This window comes from Lotus japonicus, chromosome 2, assembly GCF_012489685.1.
Source record: "Lotus japonicus ecotype B-129 chromosome 2, LjGifu_v1.2".
Taxonomy (NCBI): Eukaryota; Viridiplantae; Streptophyta; class Magnoliopsida; order Fabales; family Fabaceae; genus Lotus; species Lotus japonicus.
The window spans coordinates 73,756,578-73,782,159 of NC_080042.1; the positions used below are offsets into that span (position 1 = coordinate 73,756,578).

The window sequence follows — 25,582 nt, forward strand, 5'->3', positions numbered from 1 at the left end:
TTAAATCAGATAACCATAAAATCAACAATATAACATCAAATGAGATATCAATAACCTCAACAATACAACATCAAATCAGATATCGACAACCTCAGCAATATAACATCAAATCAGATATCAATAACCTCAACAATATAACATCAAATCAGATATCAATAAAACCAACAATATGAGTCAATGAATAGCGTCTCGAAAAACGGGACAATGATAGGACACACCTCCTCATCGCCACTTATAACGTCATACATGACGGGACAGACATGTGGAACGACAACCACTGAATGCCACTTAATAATGTCTCGAAAGACGGGACAGACATGTGGAACGACAACCACTGAATGCCACTTAATAACGCCTCGAAAGACGGGACAGACATGTGGAACGACGAGCATTGAATGCCACTTAATAACGCCTCAAAGGACGGGACAGACATGTGGAACGACAACCACTGAATGCCACTTAATAACGCCTCGAAAGACGGGACAGACATGTGGAACGACAGCCACTGAATGCCACTTAATAACGCCTCAAAGGACGGGACAAACATGTGGAACGACAACCACTGAATGCCCACTTAATAACGCCTCGAAAGACGGGACAGACATGTGGAACGACAACCACTGAATGCCACTTAATAACGCCTCGAAAGACGGGACAGACATGTAGAACGACAACCACTGAATGTCACTTAATAACACCTCGAAAGACGGGACAAACATGTGGAACGACAACCACTGAATGCCACTTAATAACGCCTCAAAGGACGGGACAGACATGTGGAACGACAACCACTGAATGCCACTTAATAACGCCTCAAAGGACGGGACAGACATGTGGAACGACAACCACTGAATGCCCACTTAATAACGCCTCGAAAGACGGGACAATCCTGTGGGACAAACCCACCTCATCGCCACTTCAAGCAAACCAAAACATCTCATCCAACTCAGTGGTCACTCAAACAACAATCTCAAATTCAATAATCAAATCAACATAATCACGTGTTATTAATATTATCAACAAACATACGTCTCATCAAAATGCATACTAACTCAGCTCACTATTTCAACATAACAACAATCAAGGTATCAACAATAACCATGTCTTATCCACTAGAAAGTAGTAATGACAGAAACCAGTAAACGACTGAAGCCTATCAGAAAACGGAGACACACGTCTCAATAAGTTTACTCGGTCGAAGTCTTCAGAAAACATTTGGCACAAGCCTTAGAAACAGTCAACATAAGCAAGCATACAACATTGAAAGCATACCAACATTTCAGTCAATTGTCAATCAAGTTTAAACAACTTCATCTCAAACGCATGCAGTGCGATAAAAGCATGTAAGACTCAAAGACGCTCTAAAACTGAGTTACCCTTACCTTAGCCAATTTCTCCATCCAAGTTCAACATCTCAGTCCAATCCAAAATAAAGCTCCCGAACTCAGCAAGTTCCCCGGGCGTCTTCCTCAGTTGTGAAACCTCACCAATTGCTCTAAAGTCTCTTTCCTCAGCTCAACTCGTTCCAAACATTAAGCAAAGTATAATTGCTTAGTCGCTAAGAAACAATACAACTAATAACACTATCAAAACCCGAAAAGAAGCTTTCGAAGCTCTAGAGTTCCACATTTAGGCACGAACGGACAACGGAGACTTCGTTCGCTATAACGCGCATAACTCGAGCTACATATTTCGGAATGACACGAAACCACAGCCAAAATTTCAACAACGGAAAGGGCTACGCTATGGCTCAGGCCATACTAACCCAAAAATTATTTTTGGACACGGTACAGCTCCAAAAAGTTTCGGACACTTTAGAAAATAAGGTTTCCTAACTTTTTATTCGATCTAATTTAATTCCTAGGTATTCGTAGGTGATATCTAGGCCAGGGAAACTCTCAGAAATATTTAACGACTGAAAATACGACTTAGGGGTATTTTGGTCAAGAATTAATGACCAAAAACTCAAAATTAAAATTCTGAAAAACAAAATTGATGGGGTTGTTCACAACGACGTTTATAGCACTTAATCTCAAGGGTACTAAGCTTGGTTGCGACTTTTTGATAATAAAGTAAGCATATGTGAAGAAAATGGGTTTTTAGTCAGTTTTTCAGATCTACGGCAACTCGATGAAAATCTGAATGATCCGACAGAGATTATAGCATGTTGGGTTGCAGTAGAAGATAGTTGGAAAGAAAAATCGAGGTAATCGGACACTTTTACAAAAAGCTCTAAACTTTGAGCACAGAAAGAGATATAATAAGCCGACATAAAGCAGAAATAGAAGTAAGATTAAGCATCCTTACCTCTGTTCCTACGCGTAGCTTCCGAAATCAGGACGATCGGGCAATGATTGAAGAAAAATCTCATTCTCTCTCTCTCTTGGAGCTCTCGGCCACTTTTAGGAAGAAATGAGATATTTCTCATTTTTTTCCTTTTTTATAGGAGAGGGGAAAATCCGAAAAATCGATATTTCGCAGTTCCGGTGGTTTTTTGTACTTTCGTCTGCTGATAAAAATTGAGTATTCGGCGACAGAATGTCGAAACTCAAATCAATGTTCATTTAATTGAGGAAAACGTCTCAAAGACGGTGTGAGTCGATTTATGCCGAAAAACTACTTTTTGCAGTCGACGTCGGATGAAGAAACTTCCTTCAGGAAAAAGATCACAAACGTCGAAAGAAAGGAGGCAACGCGGATGGAACTTCGTTAGAAGCTCCGAATAGAAAAACTCTTCATTCAGGGTCTTAATTAAAGTCTCCGAGAAGTTAAAGTCTAGCTTCGACGGACTTCCGGGAAGCAAAACCTAAAAAGCGTACAGTCCAGGGTTTCGTATCGAAACACTGGTCATGGGAAAAATACCTAGAGGTTCTTATTCTCCCTTAAATTCTAAAATTCTATTAAACAGTACTCTAGGGGCGGAAATAGCCTTTTTCGGACACTCTCGACCATAGTCGGGTGCGAATATGGCTCGTGTTATTACTTAAGCTGACTACAGTGTCAACCTTAAACATAATTTGAACTTAATTATTATATAAATAGTTTTCGTGACTCGTAATAGGATTCGAGTCATGAAAATAACATAAAACAATAAAATATAATTACTTAATTAATCAACACGACGAAAGTAAATAAATAATCTAATTATTTAATTCGGGGTCTTACAATATGCACTGTCAGTGTACGTTAGTGTAAAGAAGTTTTACATTGACGCCCAATCGTACATTATGTCACATAGGACTAGTGGTTACAAATCTTTTTAATTTTAATTAGTAAATTAATAAATTGCTGATGTGGTGGAAACCAATTGCGTGCATGTGTAAAATAAGTTTACACCGTCAGTGCACCTTCCATTTTCTCATATATATTTTGACTAAAGTGGTTGTTTATGTTTAAAAGTGAAAGTTAATTAAGAATAATTATAATTTTTATTAATTAATAAATATAGTAATTATATCTAACATAATTGCATTTAGGAAGTTCATTCAATACTTTATTGTATATTACAGTTTTAGTCTATCGTAAGTTATTACAATCAATATCAATATCAATATATATTAGAAAAGAACAACTTCTAGCATGACGTGTCAGCACCAGATTAATTCTTAGTGACGTGTCATTCTCACGTTAATTCTCATAAAAATAATTCAACGTGTCATTCTCTGGTATTTTTAGAGTATTAATTAATTTTTATGGTATTTTATTGAATTTTCGGATTTTTAATTAATTCAGGATTTTATGAGTTTTTATTGTGATTTGCTAGATTTTGGCAGTTTTTATCTATATTTGATTCTCTATTTTAGATTAGTATCTACATAAATTTTTTTTTAAGATTTTGTTTTGTTTTTATTGTTATTTGTTAGATTAGTTTATTATTAGTCTTATCTCATCTCATTGAGATTAGAAAAGAACAACTTCTAGCATGACGTGACAGCACCAGATTAATTCTTAGTGACGTGTCATTCTCATAAAAAAAAATTCACGTGTCATTCTCAGGTATTTTTAGAGTATTAATTAATTATTATCGAATTTTCGGATTTTTAATTAATTCAGGATTTTATGAGTTTTTTTGGTGATTTGCTAGATTTTGGTAGTTTTAATCAATATTAGTTTCTCTATTTTAGATTAGTATCTACATAAAAAAAATATTTTTTTAAGATTTTGTTTTGTTTTTATTGTTATTTGTTAGATTAATTATTATTAGTCTTATCTCATTGAGATATAGTTTAGATTTGTTACTCTATTTTAGATTAGTATCTACTTAAATAGTTAAATAGAGATAGGTTTAGATAGATTTAGTTTCTTTTTATCTCTTTGTTAGATTAATAATAAACTAAATCTTAACAGATATTCAACAGAGTCCTTATATGTCTTTGGCTTCTCTGCATTTTTAGGACTTTCTTCTTCCCCATCTTCTCTATTCATACAACTTGTTTTGTTCCCTTTTCATAGACAATATTTTGTTCTATTTCTGCTGCTTTATGCTACCTTTAATCCATGGAGACTATCTTCTTGATTGAATGATTGACTTTTACTTAATTTTTTCCTGACTGACAAAGAGTAAACGTGTTTTGATTCAGGTTCGATGTGAGAATTTTTGAAATTGCTATGTTCGCACAGATCCTTCTCAAGGATGACATTCAAGCTGTCTGTTTCAGAGACCGTGAATGAGGAATAAATTGATTGAAGATGTAAGCTAACATAGAAATAGGAACCGTTTTGTGTTTTATGTTTATGATATGTTATTTGAATTGTGATCATTGTTATTGCTCACATTCTTTTCTTAGATTTGTCTCCTCTATATTGTGGACTGCACTCTAGAATTTAACAACTTCAGTGTTTGTTACTGTATACATATGCATGTAGTTTTGTTGTTTAATCAACAGTGATATAGTTCTCTGACATAGTGTCATCTAAAGTTGCATACTTCACTTTGTTATTCCTGACCCTATTTTATTAGTTATAACATCATATTGAATGTTGTTTTTAATAAAATATATACAAATTGAATAGTTCTAAATAGTTAGTGTATAATTTTTTTAAAAAAATTGTATATTGAAAAACACAAAAAGCTGTTTGAATTAATTTTTTGAATAGGTAACTGAATTTAAATTTAAGGCATTTATAAAAAAAATCACATGTTGACCAAAAATATGAAGAAAAATCCAACAAGTTATCCAAGCACATGTTGACCTTTTTAAATTTTAGATTTGATTAAGATTTAAGTTGTTTATTTCTTGATTTTTTCTTGTGTATTTTATTTTATTTTGAGAGTATTAATTAGTTTTTATCGTATTTTTATTGAATTTTTGGATTTTTATTTAATTCAGGATTTTATGAGTTCTTATTGTGATTTGCTAGATTTTGGTAGTTTTTATCTATCTTTAGTTAGTACCTTTTTAAATTTTAGATTTGATTTGGATTTAGGTTGTTTATTTCTTGATTATATCTTGGATCTTATATTTTATTTTTGATTTATTTTGAGGTTATTAATTAATTTTTATGGTGTCTTTATTGAATTTTCGGATTTTTATTTAATTTATGATTTTATAAGTTTTTATTGTGATTTGCTAGATTTTGATAGTTTTTATCTATCTTTAATTAGTACCTTTTTAAAGTTTAGATTTGATTAGGATTTAGGTTGTTTATTTCTTGATTTTTTCTTAATTTGTCTTATTTTTATTAAATATTAATTCCAGGAAAAGGGAGTTGATCTGGTGCTGAGGGTCCACAGAGCTACCATGGACACGCAGAGATTTGATGGTTGCTAGGTGAATTTGGCAGAGTTTCTCAATAGCTACGGACTGCGGTTGTTTCTATATTGTTTCCATTTATCACCTAAGAGAAGTGTGTTTACTTAAATTTTCAAACTCATGTAAGGATGTAACAGAAGGGAAAATTAATCAGGGACTGCTAAGTTAGTTAGATGTTATTATAGTAGTTACTTAGTACTACAACGAGATGAGTTATAAATAGAGAGAAATCAAATTAGAGGAACATATTATGTAGCATTATATATCTTTCATTAAGTATGTCCTTTAGTATCTGAAAATATTGCTAAAGTATGGTATTGAACATGTCTTAAGCACAAGAGAAAGTTCTTCGTGCAACACATAGATAAAAAGTGATTGTTTGAACTTATAGGTCGAAATCTAATTCCTATGAGTGGTAAATAAAAAATCAATATGATGTCATTACTTTTTTCATAACTTTTTGAAAATTTTAAAAAGAAATAAATATAAAGGCATGATAATTTGATGATTAAAATGTGTCGTGTGGAGATTAGAAAACATTAATACATATATAGTGTATTTTTGTTTAAATTAAACTATAGGGTTAAAAGTTCCTACGGGGATGAACATTTTACATGAAAAATTGATTGGTATTATTTTAATAGAAAAATTTAATATAATTAATTTTAGTATTGTTTTCAAAATTTTAAGAGTGTATATTTATATATGTTTATAACTATAATAATTGGATAGTAAAAAAGTACGAGGAATAAAAAATATTAATACATATGTACTATAAGATTATGACCTAAATTTATTAGTGCTAACAAATTAGAGTTACGAGATCTCACGGGGAGGAACATTTTATATGTAAAATGAAAATTTGCAGGAGTTAAAAAAAATTCATTTTTTTCTATAACTTAAGTGTATTTTTAATAATTTAAACAATAATTATATATTAATGTATTGTTACATATCTAAAACACAAAAGCATTACCCTTTATGTAACACGAGTACATTTTCACAAACAAAATTCAGTTATACCTCACATATGCCAAACTTAAAGCTTTTGGCTTATTAACTTCTGTGTTTTTCAAAATCTTTATATTAGTTAATGAAGGGTATGCTTACAAAGGACCCGGATCCTCTCCTGCAAACTTTTTCCTCCAGCCCCTCCATCAGTAATATTAACCGTTTGATGGATCCAAGGGTTCAGATAATTCAAGTGTTGAAATTATGATAATTATATTCTGAAAACTATATCAGCTGTAAGATTAATCAAATGGTTGGAATTTAATAGGAATTAATCAATGAAAATCCCAAATGAGCCTGCTTCGTTCTCCTTGGTTCCTCACTGCCTTCGTTCTCCTTGACTCCCTCCACTGCCAGAGACTTCCCACCGCTGGAATCGGTTGGTGGCAGCGAGAAAAGAAGGCAACCTTGACGCCCTACACTGCCAGAGATTCTTCGCCGCTATCGCCGTAGTTCCGACCACCCTCTACAACTGGAATTGGTGTGCGAGACTAGTTGGTTTTTACTTTTGAGTAAAATACACTCACTCCCCTCAAGGTTTGTGAGAATAACACTTAACTCCATTCTTATCCAAAATATACACTCCACCCCAATAATAATCTCATAATTACACTTAGCTCAATTCTTCTCTGAAATCTTCACTCCACCCCACCCCTTTAACACCATACAAAAGATGCTAACGGAATATTCCTTTAACTCAAATTAATTAATTAAAATATAAATAATAAATAAATTGCATTATCCTCTAACCAAATAATAATTGTACTATAATTTTGTAAATATTCTAAATATTTATAAAATATTTTAAATACCTCCAAATGAAAAATAATAATTAAACTTGATGTTTATTATGGTCAAAATATTTCTCTCTCTAATATAACTCAAATTTAAATATGGAGTATTTCAGTCAAAATATTTATCAAATGATGAGTTCTTAATATCTGTGTATAACCTTAAACAACTTATATTTTAGAACTTAAAATGCCATGTGTTTAAGTGCTCATACAACCTAATAACTAAGGTAATCACATATCGTCATAACACAATTATATTTTGAAAGTTTAGTAAACTTATTGACAAATTTTTTTAGTAAACTCAGTGGTAAAGTTTTTGAGTTTTGATGGCTCTCACATTGAGTTATGTTTTGCTAAATTTGTGATGGAAAATGTTGTTGCCTTGAAGAGGATGATCTCAAACTTAGCTGGAAGCTACGTAACTCAGATCCGGAAGAAGTAAAACAGAAGTTGTTCTCGTTTAAGAAATGTTCTAGTTCTATGAATTTGGAATTACACCAAGAAGGCCAGAACATGCTTTATTGTAAATCATTTGTGCTGCCCTCCAAATAACAAGGATTTTTTTTACTTGAATGAGCAATGATTATCTCGTGCTACTTTTTTTTTTTTAAAAAAAAAAGTATATTTTTTATTTAGTTAGAAGATAATGTAATGTATTTATATTTAAATTAATTAATTTTGAGTTAAAAGAATATTTCGTTAGCCTCTTTTGGATGGTGTTAAAGGGGGTGGGGTGGAGTGTAGAATTTAGAGAAGAATTGAGTTAAGTGTAATTGTGAGATTATTATTGGGGTGGAGTGCATATTTTGGATAAGAATGGAGTTAAGTGTTATTCTCACAAATCTTGAGGGGGTGAGTGTATTTTACTCTTTACTTTTTATTCTTAGCACCATCCACAGATTAGATCTATCCATTATCTTCCTTGCATTTTACCCAATTTTGGTATCTGCAATTTCCCTTTTACTGCACTTTTTTGACAGACAGAGTGTTAATTTCATAGCAAGCACATGAACAAAAATGAAAAAAACAGAAGGAAACGGTGGAGGTTACAGTTCATGGAGAAAGAGAGGCGTGGGAATTCAAGGAAGAAGGTTATTGTTTTGCATCTTATTTGTGCACCGCTGGATGGATCTAATGGCTGTCATTTAATGTCTGAAATTTCTTTAGTCATTTTATTTTAGTTATTTTTCTGAACCTTGGATAGATCTAACGGACCACATTACTGCTGGAGGGGCTGGACACAAATATTTGCTTGAGAGGATCCAGATTCTGCTTACAAAACACTAAAATTGAGTGTCTGAATTTATGTTCTTTAAATATCTACATCTTTATTATGATTGTTCTTACATTCTTAGCATCTTAAATATTTTATAATTTAAAATATTAATCAATGTATCAAATACAATAAACAAATTCCCCATGCAACGCGCGGATAAAAAACACTAGTAATAATAAATTTCAAAGAAGACCGATGCAATTATCCCTAATATTTATGTAAAACTCATATTTAGTATTATTAATTAAAAATAATAATTTAAATTACAATTACTATTATCAACCAAAATTTCAAAATTAAACAATTTTGACAAATAGATTAAGTTAAATTATTCTATTGACTTTTTATAATTAGCATGATACGCGTAATATTTCATTTATATCATCTAATTTATTTAAATAATTTATTATCATATTGAATAATATAATTTTTAAATAGGAAATTCTTTTATGATAATTTTAACCATCAATGCTTAATAAAAAATTATTTGATAAAATATGCATTTAATGTATAAAAAATAAATCTCTTTCATTCTCCTCCTTATTCAATCATTTATCTATTATCGTGTCATTTTATCTTATCCTATCATGTTCTTATCATATCTTACACCAAACTGAATCAATATATTCCATGGATTGATTGATATTGATGGTCAAAGCTAGACCTCTTTATATGCATTGAAGAATAGTTGCCGTACCTGTTTCTCCCTCCCTCCCTCCCTGACAAACCATGGCGCAGCCAGCACCTTCCAGAATCGTTGAAGTTTGCAGCGTTGCACCGCTTCAGGGATCAGCCACCTCCACCACCACCCCAACCTCTCTGCCACTCACCTTCTTCGACCTTTTCTGGCTACGCTTTCCACCTGTTGAGCGTCTCTTCTTCTATCACTTTCCACACTCAACCTCTTCCTTCTTTGACTCTGTTCTTCCCACCCTCAAACACTCCCTTTCAATCACCCTGCAACACTTTCTCCCTCTCGCCGGCACCATCACCTGGCCCCATGATTCCCCCAAACCCATCATCAACTATCTCCCCGGCGACGCCGTCTCCTTCACCGTGGCTGAGTCCACCGCCAGCTTCAACAGCCTTTGTTCTGATCTCTGTGAAGCTGCAGAACGATACCACCTCATACCCCAGTTGGCCACTTCCCATGAAAAAGCCTCTCTGATTTCCCTGCAAGTTACTCTATTTCCAAACTCTGGCTTTTGCATAGGACTAACCACCCACCATGCTGCTTTGGATGGAAGGACTTCAACTTCATTCATGAAATCATGGGCCTATGTTTGCTCTAACCTTAAAGGAGAAAAATCATCATCTTTGTTATCATCATTACCTGAAGATCTAACACCTTTCTTTGACAGATCAGTGGTAAAAGACCCCACAGGAATCACTGAAGTGTTCCAGGACGCATTGTTGAAGAAAGATGGACCGAATAATCGAAGCCTCAAGGTGATGGAGTCCATCAAATCAACACAGACAGATGCGGTTAAAGGTGTGTTTGAATTGACCCCCTCACATATCCAGAAGCTTAAGCAATATGCACTTTCTAAGCTGGAAACGAAGGATCGGTTATCAAGTTTTGCTGTCACATGTGCTTATGTGTTGGCATGCGCAGTCAAAGCAGAACAACCACAGGGAGATACTGTAATGATGGTATTTAGCGTGGATTGTAGATCCAGATTGGACCCTCCAATTGTGCCCAATTATTTTGGAAATTGCATTGGTGGCCAAATGTTTGGGGTTAGGATCAAGACCTTGCTAGAGAAAGACGGATTTATCAGTGCTTTGGAGGAGATGAATGAGGCTTTGAATAGGGTGAAGGATGGTGTGCTGAAGGGAGCAAAAGAGATGGCTTCAAATATGGAGAAGCTCCCGGAAGGAAGGTTGTACTCTATCGCTGGATCGCCGCGGTTTGAGGTTTATAGTATTGATTTTGGATGGGGAAGACCAAAGAAGGTGGATATTACTTCCATTGACAGAACAGGAGCATTTTCTCTTTCAGAAAGTAGGAATAACAATGGAGGGATTGAGATTGGAATGGTTTTGAAAAAACATGAGATGGAAGCTTTTGCTGCTAGTTTTGTCCAAGACCTTGAATTCTTTTAAAACTTGAAACCTTGAGGGAAGCAGAATATATATCTTCACAGTTTTTACACCTTATCCTGTCTGAAATCACTCCATTGTTTGTAACTTGTTTGAGCATTTGTAGGGACTTTGCATTTTCTAGTAGAAAAGCTCCAATAAGCGTGTATCCAAACTGGCTCATAAGAATTGCTAGCATTAGCTTGTTATCTGTCTTTCAAATTTTGTATCATTGTTTGTAGTGTTAAATAATGCAAGCATCTAGGGACTCTTCTCTGCCATTACTCTTTCAGAGGTGCATTTCTATTTGTTTACTGGTTCTAATGGTGTAATGTTTGCTTTTGCTATCTATAATTTGTGCAATTAGGATACCTTGATTCCTGTTTTAGGTCTGGTTGTTCTAAATGTACTATTCAGGTTTGGCTTCTTTGGTTTTTAATGATTAGCTATGAAGATAACATCCTGACAATACCATTTCATTTTTACTGCTTATTCACAATGAACATCTCCTTTAGGCACTCAATTTTGTATAGTTTTTTGGCAAATTAAAGGAAAATTCTTTGATGTTGTTGGTATGGTGACAATCTAGGAAACTTTTTTATTACAATCTAAGCTGGGTGAAATGTCAAGGAATTTAAAGACAATTTAAACAGGATCGTGTAAGAGATGAACGTACGTGTACCTATATAAGAGATTAGTAGGACATATGTCAGTGCACAAGGAGAAGTGGACCAGAGAGAATTACCTATATAAGGAACGAAGCCTAGGAAGCAAAATTGACACACACGCACAACACATCATAACTAGAACCAGTTATAGACCAGCAGCATCAACAAATATCCGATTCATCATTGTAGGATATTCAGTTGGCTCTTGAAGAATACAACTCTACCCCATATCCATGTATATATATATTTCCCAACATATTCGTTCAACTTTCCCCCACAGAATTCACCAAACTCTATTACATGCAATATGATATTTTTGCGACAAATGAGTTTTGTAGCACCACAAACTTGTGTGTCACTTGAATGTATGTACATTATACTAATCATATCAATAGTGTCACATGAATCTTATACTATAATCTATTTTCAAAATCAAATGGTGGAAATTCTTCTAGGTGGTACCCTCCTCCTAATCTTTGTCTAATTTGAGTTTACTCTTTTTTCTCATACTCTAATTAGTAACCTGATGATGTCATACATAATTTTATGAACATTTTTTACTCGGTAACAAATTTTTCAAAATATTATTCTATGTCATGAATATTTCAAATTTCGAAAATGATAATTTTCTAACATGATAATAACACATTGTTATAAATTGATAAAGTTATAAAATCATTGATCTACATCTTTATTATTATAGAAACTTGATAAGTTTGATTTCAAAATTTGGTCATATATAATAATTATTTAGTTTCCTAACATCATTATTAAGTTTGATTTCTTAAAATAACAAATTGATAAAAATTGATATACTTAATCTTTATTATTATAGAAAATTAATAAATTTGGTCTCAAAGTTTGGTCATTACAATTATTAAGTTTCGTAACATTATTCATCATTTATAAATTAATAAAAATTCATATATTTTGAAAATGATGATTTTCTAAAATTGTGATAACAAATTGATATGAATTGATACAATTAAAAAATAATTGATCTTAATCTTTATTAGTATAGAAACTTAATAAATTTGGTCATTATAATGATTAAGTTTCCTAACATCATTCAATCTCATTTATAAATTAAGACAAATTCAATTTTGATTTCTTAAATCATTATCTCTATTGATGAGTCAAATACACATGTCAAATGATAGTTGAAATTGTTTAGAGAAGATCGTGATAAGTCAGATATTCAAACTCAAATAGCCTAAGATTCCTGCAAAATAGTTTCTTACTCATAATTTTGCAGCCTGAGATTAAAACCAATAATAGTATCTTACTCATAATTGTTGTAAGCAATTACATTATTTCTTACTTTATAGTATTTTAAAATTTCGAAAAAATAACTTTTGTTTTGAATTTGAAATTTTAAAAAAAATATTCGATTTTGATTATAAATACATGTTATTAAGGTATACATGTTTAACAACAACGAATGTAATTTATAAGGTAATTTGACAATAATGAATGTTGATGGTAATTCCGCAAGTGTACGAATTGATAGCAGTAATAAAAAGATATCGAACCACGAGGATAGTTGTTTATCAATTTATTCTAAGAGTTTAGTGTTCAGAATGTGAAAAAGAAAGCAATATAAGTTTGAGGTTTTGTTGTGTTTAACACACTTTTGATGAAAAGCAAGAATTGTAATTTAGATAAAGAAGTACCCTGGGTAAAGTTTCACTTAATCCAATTATGTTTCTTACAACCAAATCCTTATATGAAATTTAGAACCCCTTCTATGGTAATGTAGCCTTTACCTTCACTTGTTAATACCTTAATCAAGCAAATCGTTCAATCTCAGGTTGTTAAGCCTAATACCTTAGTACCTAGTCAATTCAATTGAAGAATTATTGTTTTATGTTCAGGCCAACACAACAAGTTCTCACCCTTATACCTAAGTGGTAGCAAACAAATCAATCTAATCTCGAGTCCCTCAATCCTTACCAACTACCGTTGTGCAAGAAGAAAGCCAAAGACTTGCATGCATTCAAGAAATTATTGAAACATAGAAGAGATACATAGAAATGAAACTTTATTCATATAAGAAACTTAGAAGTTCAAACCATAATAAGAACTAAGGTTCACTTCACCCAAAGTACAAAGATAACTAGCCAAGCATGGCTAGGGAATTCATAATGCAAATTAAAAGAACATAAACCTGAAACAAGAGTGTCAAGAAGCCTCCCACAAGCTCCAAAAACCTAAACCTCTAAGTTTTGTTCAAAAAGTTACAAGATACCAAATAAAATGACAAAAAACCTAATTTATAGACTTCTCAGCGGTCCGCCACGCATGTGCGTGGCCTCCTCCACGCACATGCGTGGCCAATCTGTCCAACATCAGCCTCCAGGTCAGCCCCCCCACGCATGTGCGTGGCCTAGGGGGCGCACATGCGTGGGCTTCACCAATTCTCCCCTTTAATTTCTTTCACGGAACAGCCACACATGTGCGTGGCATAGCTGGCGCACATGCGTGGCTCATCAGATTCTTCTCTGAATTTTGTAACTCCTTCTTCAACTATCATCATGGCTCATTACTTGATCTTCAATCAACATCATTAGCCATCAAAAACACCTGAAACCTTCAAAGAATCTCAACAAACCATCATTTCACCAATGTAACTCATGGGAACACTCATTTAATCACAATAATTCAGCAACCATCCATTCAATTCATCAAATAAAACTCTCAATATGCAATCAACCCTCATATATTCAAAGGTCTTCAGCTCAAACCTGACCAAAGGAATTACTCTCTAACCAACACTATTAAAAACTAGTAAAAAGATCAACTAAATAAATTAAAAACACCTAAACTAATGCAGATGCAAATATGAATTAAAAATGGCTTAACTTGACTTAAAACTCAATAAAAGACTCAAAAAGGAAAAAGAAAGAAACAAGAAGGACTCGACAAAGATAGAATAAACTTCGGGTTATCAAATGTAATTTGTAAGTTAAAACTCAATAATTAATCTTTTTCATGCTTTTTATTAGCCAGTGGTGCATGACATAAATTAAGCAAAAAAGGCTATGTGCATGAGGGTTTGTATCAGGAAACTAGGAAAGTAATGTTTGTTAAAATTGATTGATAATTTTGTTTTTAATAATCACCGACACTAATTGAATTATATTAGATTAGAAGTGTGTAGTGTGTAAGCACCTACAGGTTGGAATATTTGTCACATGGTGCATGTGAATGAAAACATTTTTTAAAATAGTAATGAAATCTTCACACCTCATGTTTTATATATATCATTTTCGCTCATTTTTATTTTTATTTCTCTTTTCTTATCATCTATCAAATTTAATATTTTCTTTCTCTTACTTTTTCATTTATTCCTATTTCTCTCATCTTTCCACCTCAAATAGAAGTGTCAAAGCAACATTATCCTTTTTAAAACCCTTCTGTACTTTTTCAATAATGGAGAGAAAAAGACTTTTATGCATATTTATTTCAACGGGTTGTTTACTTAATGGCTTTAGCTGCCTATGTAAATTTGAGTTACTGGATCAACAGTATTTAAGATAAGTAGAATATAAAATATATAGTCTATTTATTTCAAATAATATTGGTTCATTTAGGACTATTTGATTTAACAGTTTTAGACAACTCGCACGTTTTAAGGTCCCTTCTGTAGTGCCTCCTCCTAGGCGTAGGTATGGTGCCTCTGCCTATTTGGACCAGTGAGAATGTGGCATGTATTAAATGAGGTTGACTTTTCAATTATTCTGAAATGATTTAAAATAATAGGAAATGATTTTCATAAAATATGGTTTTATAAAAATAAAATGTTTATTAATTTGTTGTCAGGTCCCTCATTTAATCAATTACCACAGTAAAGTAGTCCTCAATTAATATATTCATTGAAAATGACCCTTAGTCTTCAAACACCTCTTCTCTCAACAATCTTAGCAGATCTAATCTTTAATTTTGTTTCCCTTCTCCCACTATTTCCTTAATCATCAAAATTAGATATCACGGATTAAATCAAAAGCACCGTCATTTCCTTAATTGTGGAGGAAAATATCAAAGATAGTTGCAAAAGAAGTGAATTTCATGGCAAATCTAGGGTTAAAGAAGAAGTGGGTTTCACTACAGATCTGAGCCCCCAAATGCGCACCGCCGTCGCCGCTACCTCCTTTTTCCCAATTTTAAACCACCACCGCGACCTTCTCTTTCCCTGAACTGTGCCACTGTCACCTTCGTTCTCTCTAAAACGCGGCTGCCACCACTTCTTGCTTGCAGCGCCGCCATCACTTCCCTTTCCCTGTTCCAGCGGCTTCGTCACTCACCCTCTCTGATTCTGGTGCCGCCGTCGCTTCGTTCTTCTCCCTTCGCCCAGATCTGATTTTTTTTCTTCTGCCTTCGTTCTACTCTGCGAAATACGAACAATGAGAAGTAACTTTCAGTGACGGGTGAACGACAATCAGTGATATGAAATCATAACAGATGAAGAATCGAATTTGGAGTGTGGAAGGTGACGAAGCTCTAACTAGGGTTCAAGGATGAAGGTGGGTTCAAGAATGAAGATGAAGATAAAATCTGAAAATGAATAAGCACTTGGTAGGTAAAAATTCTCACTTAAGATTAAAGATGATTTCAAAAAAAAAAAAGGTTAAAGATTAGAAGTAACTTTCAAACAATTGCTAAAAGACCCCTCTCAAATTAAAATGAAAATAATTTTTATTTTCGAAAAAACATTTGATATTAAGGAATTATGAAAATTTGAAAAAAATAATACACATGGCAGCCTCCTATTCGCTATAAGTCTTGGAGGCACCACACCCATAAAAATAAAAATAGTGAGGCACCACACAATTTGCCTTTAAAGTTTCATTCTTAGGTTGTTGTGAGCAAAATCCCCTTAAATATATGCTTTGAAGAATAGTTACAGTTCATGTGTTCTTCTTCTCTCCCTTTTGTAAGCCATGGCGCAACCAGCACCTTCGAGAGTTGTTGAAGCTTGCAGTGTGGAACCACTGCAGGGAGCAACTCCAACCTCTCTGCCACTCACCTTCTTTGACCTTTTGTGGCTACGCTTTCCACCCGTTGAGCGTCTCTTCTTCTATTCCTTCCCACACTCAACCTCTTCCTTCTTTGACTCTGTTCTTCCCACTCTCAAACACTCCCTTTCACTCACCCTCCAACACTTCCTCCCTCTTGCTGGTAACATCATCTGGCCCCATGATTCCCCCAAACCAATCATAAACTATGTCCCTGGTGATACTGTTTCCTTCACTGTAGCTGAATCCAATGTTGATTTCAACTACCTCTGTTCTGATCTCTATGAAGCTGAAAAAAGATATCACCTCATACCCCACTTGACCACTTCCCATGAAAAAGCCTCTCTGATTGCCCTGCAAGTTACTCTGTTTCCAAACTCTGGCTTTTGCATAGGACTAACCTCACACCATGCAGGTTTGGATGGAAAGTCATCAACATCATTCATGAAATCATGGGCCTTTTCATGCTCTAAACTACAAAAAGAAGGACTATCATCTCTGTTTCCATTACCTGAAGATCTAACACCTTTCTTTGATAGATCAGTGATAAAAGACCCAACAGGAATCACTGAAGTGTACATCAACGCATGGTTGAAGTTAGATGGACCAAATAATCGAAGCGTCAAGGTGTTTGAGTCCATGACAACAACACAGACCGATGCGGTTAAAGGCGTGTTTGAATTGACTCCCTCACATATCCAGAAGCTTAAGAAATATGCAGAGTCCAAGATTGAAAAGAAGGATCAGTTATCAACTTTTGCTGTAACGTATGCTTATGTGTTGGCAAGCGCGGTCAAAGCAGAACAGCCAAAGGGAGATTCAGATACTGTAATTTCTGCATTTACTGTGGATTGTAGATCCCGCTTGGACTCTCCGATTGCGCCCACTTATTTTGGAAATTGCATTGGTGGCCAAGTGTTTAAGGTTGAGATCAAGAGCTTGCTAGAGAAAGATGGATTCATTAGTGCTTTGGAGGAGATGAATGAAGCTTTGAAGAGGGTCAAGGATGGAGTGTTGAGTGGAGCAAAAGATTGGATTTCAAGTATACAGAAGATCCCAGAAGGAAGGGCATACTCTATTGCTGGATCGCCGCGGTTTGAGATTTATAGTATTGATTTTGGATGGGGAAGGCCAAAGAAGGTGGATATTACTTCCATAGACAGAACAGGAGCATTTTCTCTTTCGGAAAGTAGGAATAACAATAGAGGGATTGAGATTGGATTGGTGTTAAAAAAACATGAGATGGAAGCTTTTTCTGCCAGTTTTGTCCAACAACTTGAATCCTTTTAAAACTTGAAACTTTGAGGGAAGCAGAATATATATCTTCACAGCTTTTGCTCCTCTGCCTCTCAGAAATCTCTCCATTGTTTGTAACTTGTTTGAGCATTTGTAGGAAAATAAGTATCTGTTTGTTTGGATGAAAACCAAAGACGACTTATTAGAGATTATTCAGTGCATTTTCTAGCAGAAAAGCTTCAATAAGGCTGTTTCCAAACTGGCTCATAGGAATTGCTAGTATTAGCCTTGTTATCTGTCTTTCAAAATTTGTATCAATGTTTGTAGTACTGTTAAATAATGCAAGCATCTAGGAGGTCTGCTCTGCCAGTACCCTTTCTGATAGTGTAGCTTTTGCTGTCTATAATTGGTGCCATTAGGATTCCTTCAATTTCTGTTTTAGTTATGGTTGTCAAATGTACTATCTAGGATTGGCTTCTTTGGTTGTTATTGATTGGTTATGGAGACAAAATCCTGAGAACACCATTTCCTTTTTACTGCTGATTCCTAATGAGCATCTCCTCTAGGCGTTCAATTTTGTATACTTTTTGGAATATTAAAGGAAAATTCTGAGGTTGTTGGCATGGTGACAATCTAGGAAACTTTCTTATTACAATCTAAGCTGGATATATGGATTGTCAAGGAATTTAAAGACAATTTAAACAGGATCAAGCAGTTCAGTCTTACACAAGATTTTGTATTTGTCAGATATTTTCTCTGTTTAAGTTTAAATTACAGTTAAAAAGTAATCAGTGGAACTGTAATAGAAACTTTAAGTGTCTGTAGGTTTTTAAGTAATGTCAGGATGAATTTGATGTTAAAATGCTTTTTAGTGAGAGTTGGCTCTTGCTTGGGTGGAAATGTATCCCATCCATCGTCTTTCTTTTGTTTGCAGCTCCTAAACATGAGTGAAAACTGAAAAGCTAATATTTGTGTGTATTGAAGCTGGCCTTGTTCTATTCTATTGTAAGAACCTATGATAATAGTCCTATACACTGACTGTGGTTACCTTTTATTCAAGTAAAAAAATATTGTTCATGAATAACCAATTTTTAACACGATCCACAATACTATAAATACCCTGACTCAAAGCAAATTGCACTGCAATAGTACCTATGGCTCGACGATGATTTTTCCGGTAGCATGTCCCTCAATGCTCTTAGCCCAAGCATCTTCAGCTTTGCTCAAGGGAAACTTAGAGTCAATAATTGTCTTTAGTTTTCCATCCTTCACCATTTGAGCTAGATGTTCCATACCCTCACGCTTGATGTTTACAATAAACGGCACCAACTTCTTCTTGGAGAAAGTAAGTTTCTTGAGAGCAAAACTTATCAATGTCCTTACACCAGGCGTTAAATCAACCACAACCCCATTTGGAGTCAAATTGGGATCAAAAGTAGACCAAGGAATTCCGGTCGCACAATGTATGACAATGTCGTATTTCTTACCGGAAGGACTACTCAATGCTGCCCCTTGTGGGGTGGCATAGTCAAGAACTTCATCGGCACCTAGGCTCTTAACCAATTCAATGTTGCGAGCTCCGCACGTGGCTGTCACGTGGGCGGTGTTCCCTAGTTTTGCAAGTTGAACAGCATACGAGCCCACACCACCAGAAGCAGCAGTGACTAGAATGTTCTTTGGTAGGTCAGTCCCATCGAGCTTGAGTCCTGCAATTTGAGTGAGGGCATTATGGGCTGAAAGAGCAGCGACAGGTAAACCTGCAGCTTCAGCAGCTGAGACTTGGGATGGTCTGGCAGCTGTGAAGCTCTCTCTGGCCACCGCAAACTCAGCTAGTCCACCTCCAAGCTGTCATTGAACACTAGCGATTTGTAATGGATGGTAACCATAAAATCCAAATGATAATCTATTATATTTTACAAAAAAATGTGTTTAAGTTATGTCTAGAAAGAGTAAGACTTGTAGTGGATAGAGAATATAGTGGACAGAGAAGACTTGTAGTTTATCAATACAAAATGTGATAGGTGAGAAGAAATTCAATTAGTAAAATATATGAAAAAGATGAGAAAAAATGTATTGACATTTTAAAACTACAAACATTTTGAGAAAAAATGAAGGGAGACTAACACAACAAACTTTCTACAATAGAAGTAGTAATAGATGAATCAAAAGAGTATTTGGGGAAAAAGAATACTAACAACACTCTCCTTTCAACATGATCTTATTTATTAGTTGTAATTCATGTGGGTCTACTAAAAAAATAGGTCTCACTTTTAATTTAGTGGGATCCATATAATTTAAAACCAAAGTATTTGTGTATATTGAGTGATAGTATCTTTGGTTCCAATTTAAAGAAAGAAAAAAAACCTTTGGTTCCAAAATGAAATACCATAAAATCGTTTCTCATAGTATTTGAGTACTCTAAATGACTTTATGTAAAGTTTGAGTAAAATCACTTTAATCCTATGTGGATTAATGATATTTAAGATAAGTGGAATAAAAATTTCATATATTTTACTACTCATCTTAATTTCATTAGTCTACCTAACTCTAACTTGATATATGATCATTTAGACAACCTTATAAATATTAGCCTAGAGTTGGCTAAATCAACCAAATATGGGCTAAAAATCACCCTGAGCACTCAGTAATACTTTTAACACATGTAATGAATTGAAATTTTCTTAGACAAAATTTCAAAAATGTCTTGGTTAAAGTGATTTTGACAACTCCTAAGTTTTAATTTATAAATAAACATAAATCATGGATATTGAGTCTATAGGATCAAATTGGGATGATGTGGTGTGGTGGGCTCAAAAAATAATCACAACTCCACTCCATATATATCATGTTGTGGTTAGAAGACCATTTAATTTGCATTTTCAAAACAAGAAATGGCATAAACTTAACAAGGGGAATGAAATGGAGAAGTACTTGAGAGAGTAATATAGCTATGACTTTGTCCCCAACTTTGAAATCTTTGACTTGTGCTCCAACCTCTACTACCTCTCCTGCAACATCACCGCCTGATCATTCAAGAATAAATGAACAAATTATGTTTTAACAGTTAATTACTACTTACCAAAAAAAGTACAGTTAATCACTAGTATAAAAATTGAGAAAATTAATGAATTAGAGATAATTGGAGTATATATTTACAAGGGATGTGAGGAAAGCTTGGAGGCAATAAAGGGCGCAGAAGAAGACCCTTCTGCATCTTCCAATCAATTGGGTTAATGCTGGTTGCTTCTAACCTCAGTAAAATCTCATTTTTCTTTGGAGTGGGAACTGGAACTTCAACATGCTGTATAATTCATTACTATTAGCTAGCTAAGTTCAAGTAATTAATTAAGCAAACACAAAACAAAACAATACAAAAGAGATTAGAGTATTAGACCAATTAACCTTCAATCCTCCGCCATAGGCATCGTACTGAACCGCGTGCATCGTTTTCATCGTTTTCATCGCACCCTTGCTCATTCTTCTTTTAAGCAGGCCTGGATATATATTTTTTCATTTTCGCTAGAACCACGTGAAACAGCATAATATTTCAATACAAATTTAGATATTATTATATGCAAGTATTAATTGGGATTGAATGCCTTGATGTTAATGTGAAAGGTACTAGCAAGGAGAGAGAACTCGAGAAATAAGCGACGCTGATATGGACGATTCCGGCCAACCGCCGGAAGGCAACAAAGGCGGAGGGCCTCCGCCTACGGGCCAGGGAACGTCTACGGACTCCCTACAACACAGAAGGGTAATTTCTTACAAGGATATTTGTCTGGGGATTAACGGTGGGGAAGACTCTGAGGAAGACGATATCCCCATGGAAGGCTTCTTATCTGAATCAGAGGAAAGTGGCTCGGAAGGGGAGATAAATGCACCGAAAGCGGTGCAAAACTCTTTGCTTTGCCCGGTGATCAAGCTCTCAAAGGATAAGAGACGTGAACTACGGAGGCCCTGGCAGAACTTGATTATCGTCAAGCTGCTAGGTAAACGTATTGGCTTGGGGCTATTGAAGGATCGCTTAGGTAAGCTATGGCAACCGTCGGGAGAGATGGAGGTAATTGATTGATAAGTACCAAAAATACCTGATTTTCTCTACTAATTTGGGTACTTTTCTGTTCTAGATGTGTACATTATCTTCCAAATTATCCCTCAATAGGTTAATTTAGTAAGTAGATAGTTTTTATATAGAAAATACATAGATATGTTAGTTTTATCATTTAAGCTCTTTGGTTTTATTGTAGGAGAAAAGTCAAGAGATCCAAACAATTTCAAATGAAAAGGGCTACAAATGTTGATCTTCGCTTAAGCCAAATGCTGGCTCGCTTAAGCCAAATTATATGGCAGTAGCAGTGGCAAGTATGTTGATCTTCGCTTAAGCCGAATGTAGCCTCGCTTAAGCCAAATTACAGGGCAGTAGCAGTGGTTCTGGAAGACAATTTGGCTTAAGCGAGAAATGGTCTCGCTTAAGCTGAAAGACCTTACCTGAACATGAAGAAATCTCCTCGCTTAAGCGGAACCTTTTTCAGCTTAAGCGAAACTGTGCCCTGTTTATAAAAGGCTCGACCAAGATCAGAAAGAGATCATCTTTTGACCTATTTTAGACTTTTGAGAGAGAAAACTTCAGAGAGAAGAAGGGAGGAACTTTGGGAGCTTTGATTCACCATCCATCAAGCTGGAATCATCACCGAGGACGGCACGGATCATAACTTTCGTCTTAGTTCTTCTTGTAAGCAGTGTTATTAAACTCGGCTCGGTGAGCGACTCGGTAGAGGCACTGGGTTAATGGGTCAGTGGTTCAACCGGCGAGTCAATGGTTCAATTGTTTAAACCGGAAATATAGTAATAATAAATATTTATATAATGAAATATACTATGCTATGTATCAAGTGGCGTAGTGGTTAGGAAAGTTCCATGGTTTTTGCATGTTGTGTGTTCGAATCTGAAGAATGGCACAATTTTTGTTTTTTTTTACATATAACAGTTTTTATTACCATATTGGGCTGCCTTTTTCTAAGCCCATTTCGAAAAAAATACATTTAAAATCATTAGTTTAGCCCAAATCACCTAAACAACCCTAATATTTATTTTCCACATCCACTTTCTCCTTCAGCAGCCATTGATAGCCGTTTCCCTTCCTTCTTTCTCCTTTCTCAACATTTCTGTTAAAATCTTTGTATTGCTACCAGATCTAAGTTTTTAGACCAAGAAAATATGTGATACCGCATTCATATGATGACCACACGGATGGTAGGCATAAACCTACATCTATTTCAATCTTCTACATCTGCTCTTCATTCTTCAAACCCAGCATGTTCATAACTTCCCCATAACCGCCGCCGCAAACATCCCTACCCCGGCGGAGCAACCACAACCCCGCTGCCACCTAGGCAGAAGGTGCTGCTACTGCCTCTTCCGCTCCTTCTGGATCCTTCTCGCCACCATCCTTCTTTTGGAATTTGAAGGTTAAAAAAAAATACCGATCCAACCGTAGCTCCGATTCCCCGGTTTTTATGCCGACCCGACCGGTTCAATCCGGTTCAAGACGAGTTAATTGCACCCCCGATCCGTTGCTCGACTCGAACCGGTCAGGGGTCCGGTTCCCGGTTCAACCGGTCCAACCGGCCGGTTCGAGCCGAGTTTAATAACACTGCTTGTAAGCATAGCATCCATGTCTATGGATAGCTAAACTTCTCTTTGTTGGGTTTGGGTGTAATACTTGACTTAAATGTATCCATCTTAGTTCTCTTTCATATGAATCTAGTTTATCTCTTGATTTCAATGATATGATCTTGATTTTTATGCTTGTTTTAGCTTGATCAACTAGAACATGATTTGAGATTTGATATGTGAGTGAAAGCTACATATTTGAATTAGATTTAGGTTGTATCATCTAATTTACCTGATTGTTAGACATAGGGTTAGGTTTATTAGTCGCTTAACATCTGAACTCATTACGTTTTGCTTCGTTAGTTATGCGAGACATTGGTAATTAGAGAAGTGAATCGTTAATCTGCTCATGTAAGAAATTAATGAGATAGATAAGAACTGATGTGATGAAGTCAAGGATAGAATAGGTTGTATGTGTTGAATTATAGGATATATGAGAGTTGATGTGTGAACCCCAATCCCAACAGCTTTCTCAATCTGTTTTTAAACCCGTTTTTATTACTGTTTTATGTCCACAACTTTTCTCAAAACAATCAACCAAACGCTTCTTGAACTCTTTGCCTAAGTAATTTAGCTAAAGAACGGCGTTGTATTTTCAATTCCCTGAGGACGATAAAAACCCTTCACTATACTACAATTGAATCTTGAAAGGGATTTGAAAGTAGTTGTGGTAAAAACCTTTCAACAAAATGGCGCCGTTGCCGGGGAATTGCGTCAATACAAAAGCATTGCTTTAGTTTCTCATCTTGAGCAATTGTGAATATAGTATATAGTTTTATTTTATCTTTTTATTATCTTGTTGACTGACTTTCTTGGCTAGGTTGTATTTTCACTTTGTTTATGCGAGGTAAAACTCCAGCTGATCAACTATTGTTCGATCCAGAGATCGAAGCTACAGCTAGGAGAAACAATAGCAAGACAAGGAGGAGAAAACAATTAGCTGAGCAAAGGAGGGAGCAAGAAGCATCATCTTCCTCAATCTCTTTAGTAAGACAACAGACAGAGACCATGGCTGCAGAACCAGCTGGTGGTGGAAATGAGGATACAAATGTAGGATTTGTGAACTTCACTCCAAGGAACATAACCAGGATTGGTAGGCCTGCAGGTGCTGCTAGGCCACCTGAAGTGAAGACTGGATTGGTGCAGCTGATGTATGCTAATCCTTTCGCTGGCTTGGATCATGAGAATCCTTACACTCATCTAACAAAGTTTTATGAACTTTGTTGTACTGCTGGAATTAGCCAAGCTGAGGAAGAAGCTGTATTTCTGAGGCTCTTCCCTTTAACTTTGATTGGGCAAGCAAAGGATTGGTTCTTGGATCAACCACAAACAACTTTAGCTGATTGGAATGAATTGGAAAAGAAATTCATGACCAGGTACTTTTCTGAATCAAAATATATGGATTGTAGAACTGCTATTTCTACTTTTTCCCAAAGTACAGGTGAAAGTTTGCGTGAAGCTTGGGAAAGATACAAATCCATGCTGAGAAGGTTCCCGAATCATGACTTTGATGCCAAGACGCAAATCCATCTTTTCAGAAAAGGTCTTCAACAACAGAGCAGGATAATGGTGGATGCAACTTCAGGGGGTTCTTTGATGACAAAGTCTCCAACTGAGGCCATTCAGATCATTGAGGCTATGGCTCTAAATGACCACCAAGATCAACATATTAGAGGACCACCAAGGAGAGGAGGCGTTCTGGAATTGGGATCAAGTGATGCTATCTTGGCCCAAAACAAGCAACTGCAGCAACAACTGGATGAAGTGAAAAAGACTCTGAGTGATCTTCCCAAACAACTTCGGGAGATGCAAGATTCTTCTTCCAGGAAGCAGGTGAACAGGTGTGATGTGTGTACTAAGGACCATCCAACAGAATACTGTCAATTACAGGAAGAGGAGGTTCACTACCTAGGAAACCAGCAGAGGCAAGGGTACCAGAACAACTATCCCAGGGGAGGTAATCAACAATACAACCAACCTTGGAGGCAAGATGCAGGGCCTTCCACCAGCAGAGCACCACCACCTTACCAGAATCAGTCATACCAACAGCCGCCACAGAGCAGGAATCCAA

The 25,582-nt window shown here is 35.3% G+C and overlaps 3 protein-coding genes across 4 annotated transcripts; 2 read left to right on the plus strand and 1 right to left on the minus strand.

The window, feature by feature from the left end:
• The first annotated feature begins 9,493 nt into the window (after positions 1-9,493).
• On the plus strand, positions 9,494-11,197 carry LOC130739461 (phenolic glucoside malonyltransferase 1-like). The gene has a single exon (XM_057591750.1). It carries the CDS (start codon positions 9,564-9,566, stop codon positions 10,938-10,940), a length of 1,377 nt encoding a protein of 458 aa, XP_057447733.1. The 5' UTR covers positions 9,494-9,563; the 3' UTR covers positions 10,941-11,197.
• A 4,381-nt stretch (positions 11,198-15,578) lies between these two features.
• LOC130739463 (chloroplast envelope quinone oxidoreductase homolog) lies at positions 15,579-21,405 on the minus strand. Of its 2 annotated transcripts, XM_057591754.1 has the most exons (5): positions 21,238-21,405; positions 20,992-21,136; positions 20,767-20,858; positions 18,988-19,680; positions 15,579-15,971 (listed from the first exon to the last, which is right to left on the minus strand). In XM_057591754.1, exons 1-4 carry the CDS (start codon positions 21,310-21,312, stop codon positions 18,988-18,990), a joined length of 1,005 nt encoding a protein of 334 aa, XP_057447737.1. In that variant the 5' UTR covers positions 21,313-21,405; the 3' UTR covers positions 15,579-15,971. The 2 variants fall into 2 exon arrangements, with proteins under 2 accessions (XP_057447737.1, XP_057447736.1); XM_057591753.1 differs by lacking the exon at positions 15,579-15,971 and having other exon boundaries at positions 18,794-19,680; positions 21,238-21,395.
• On the plus strand, positions 16,419-18,371 carry LOC130739462 (phenolic glucoside malonyltransferase 1-like). Its single transcript, XM_057591751.1, has one exon. It carries the CDS (start codon positions 16,525-16,527, stop codon positions 17,887-17,889), a length of 1,365 nt encoding a protein of 454 aa, XP_057447734.1. The 5' UTR covers positions 16,419-16,524; the 3' UTR covers positions 17,890-18,371.
• Positions 21,406-25,582: the final 4,177 nt, after the last annotated feature.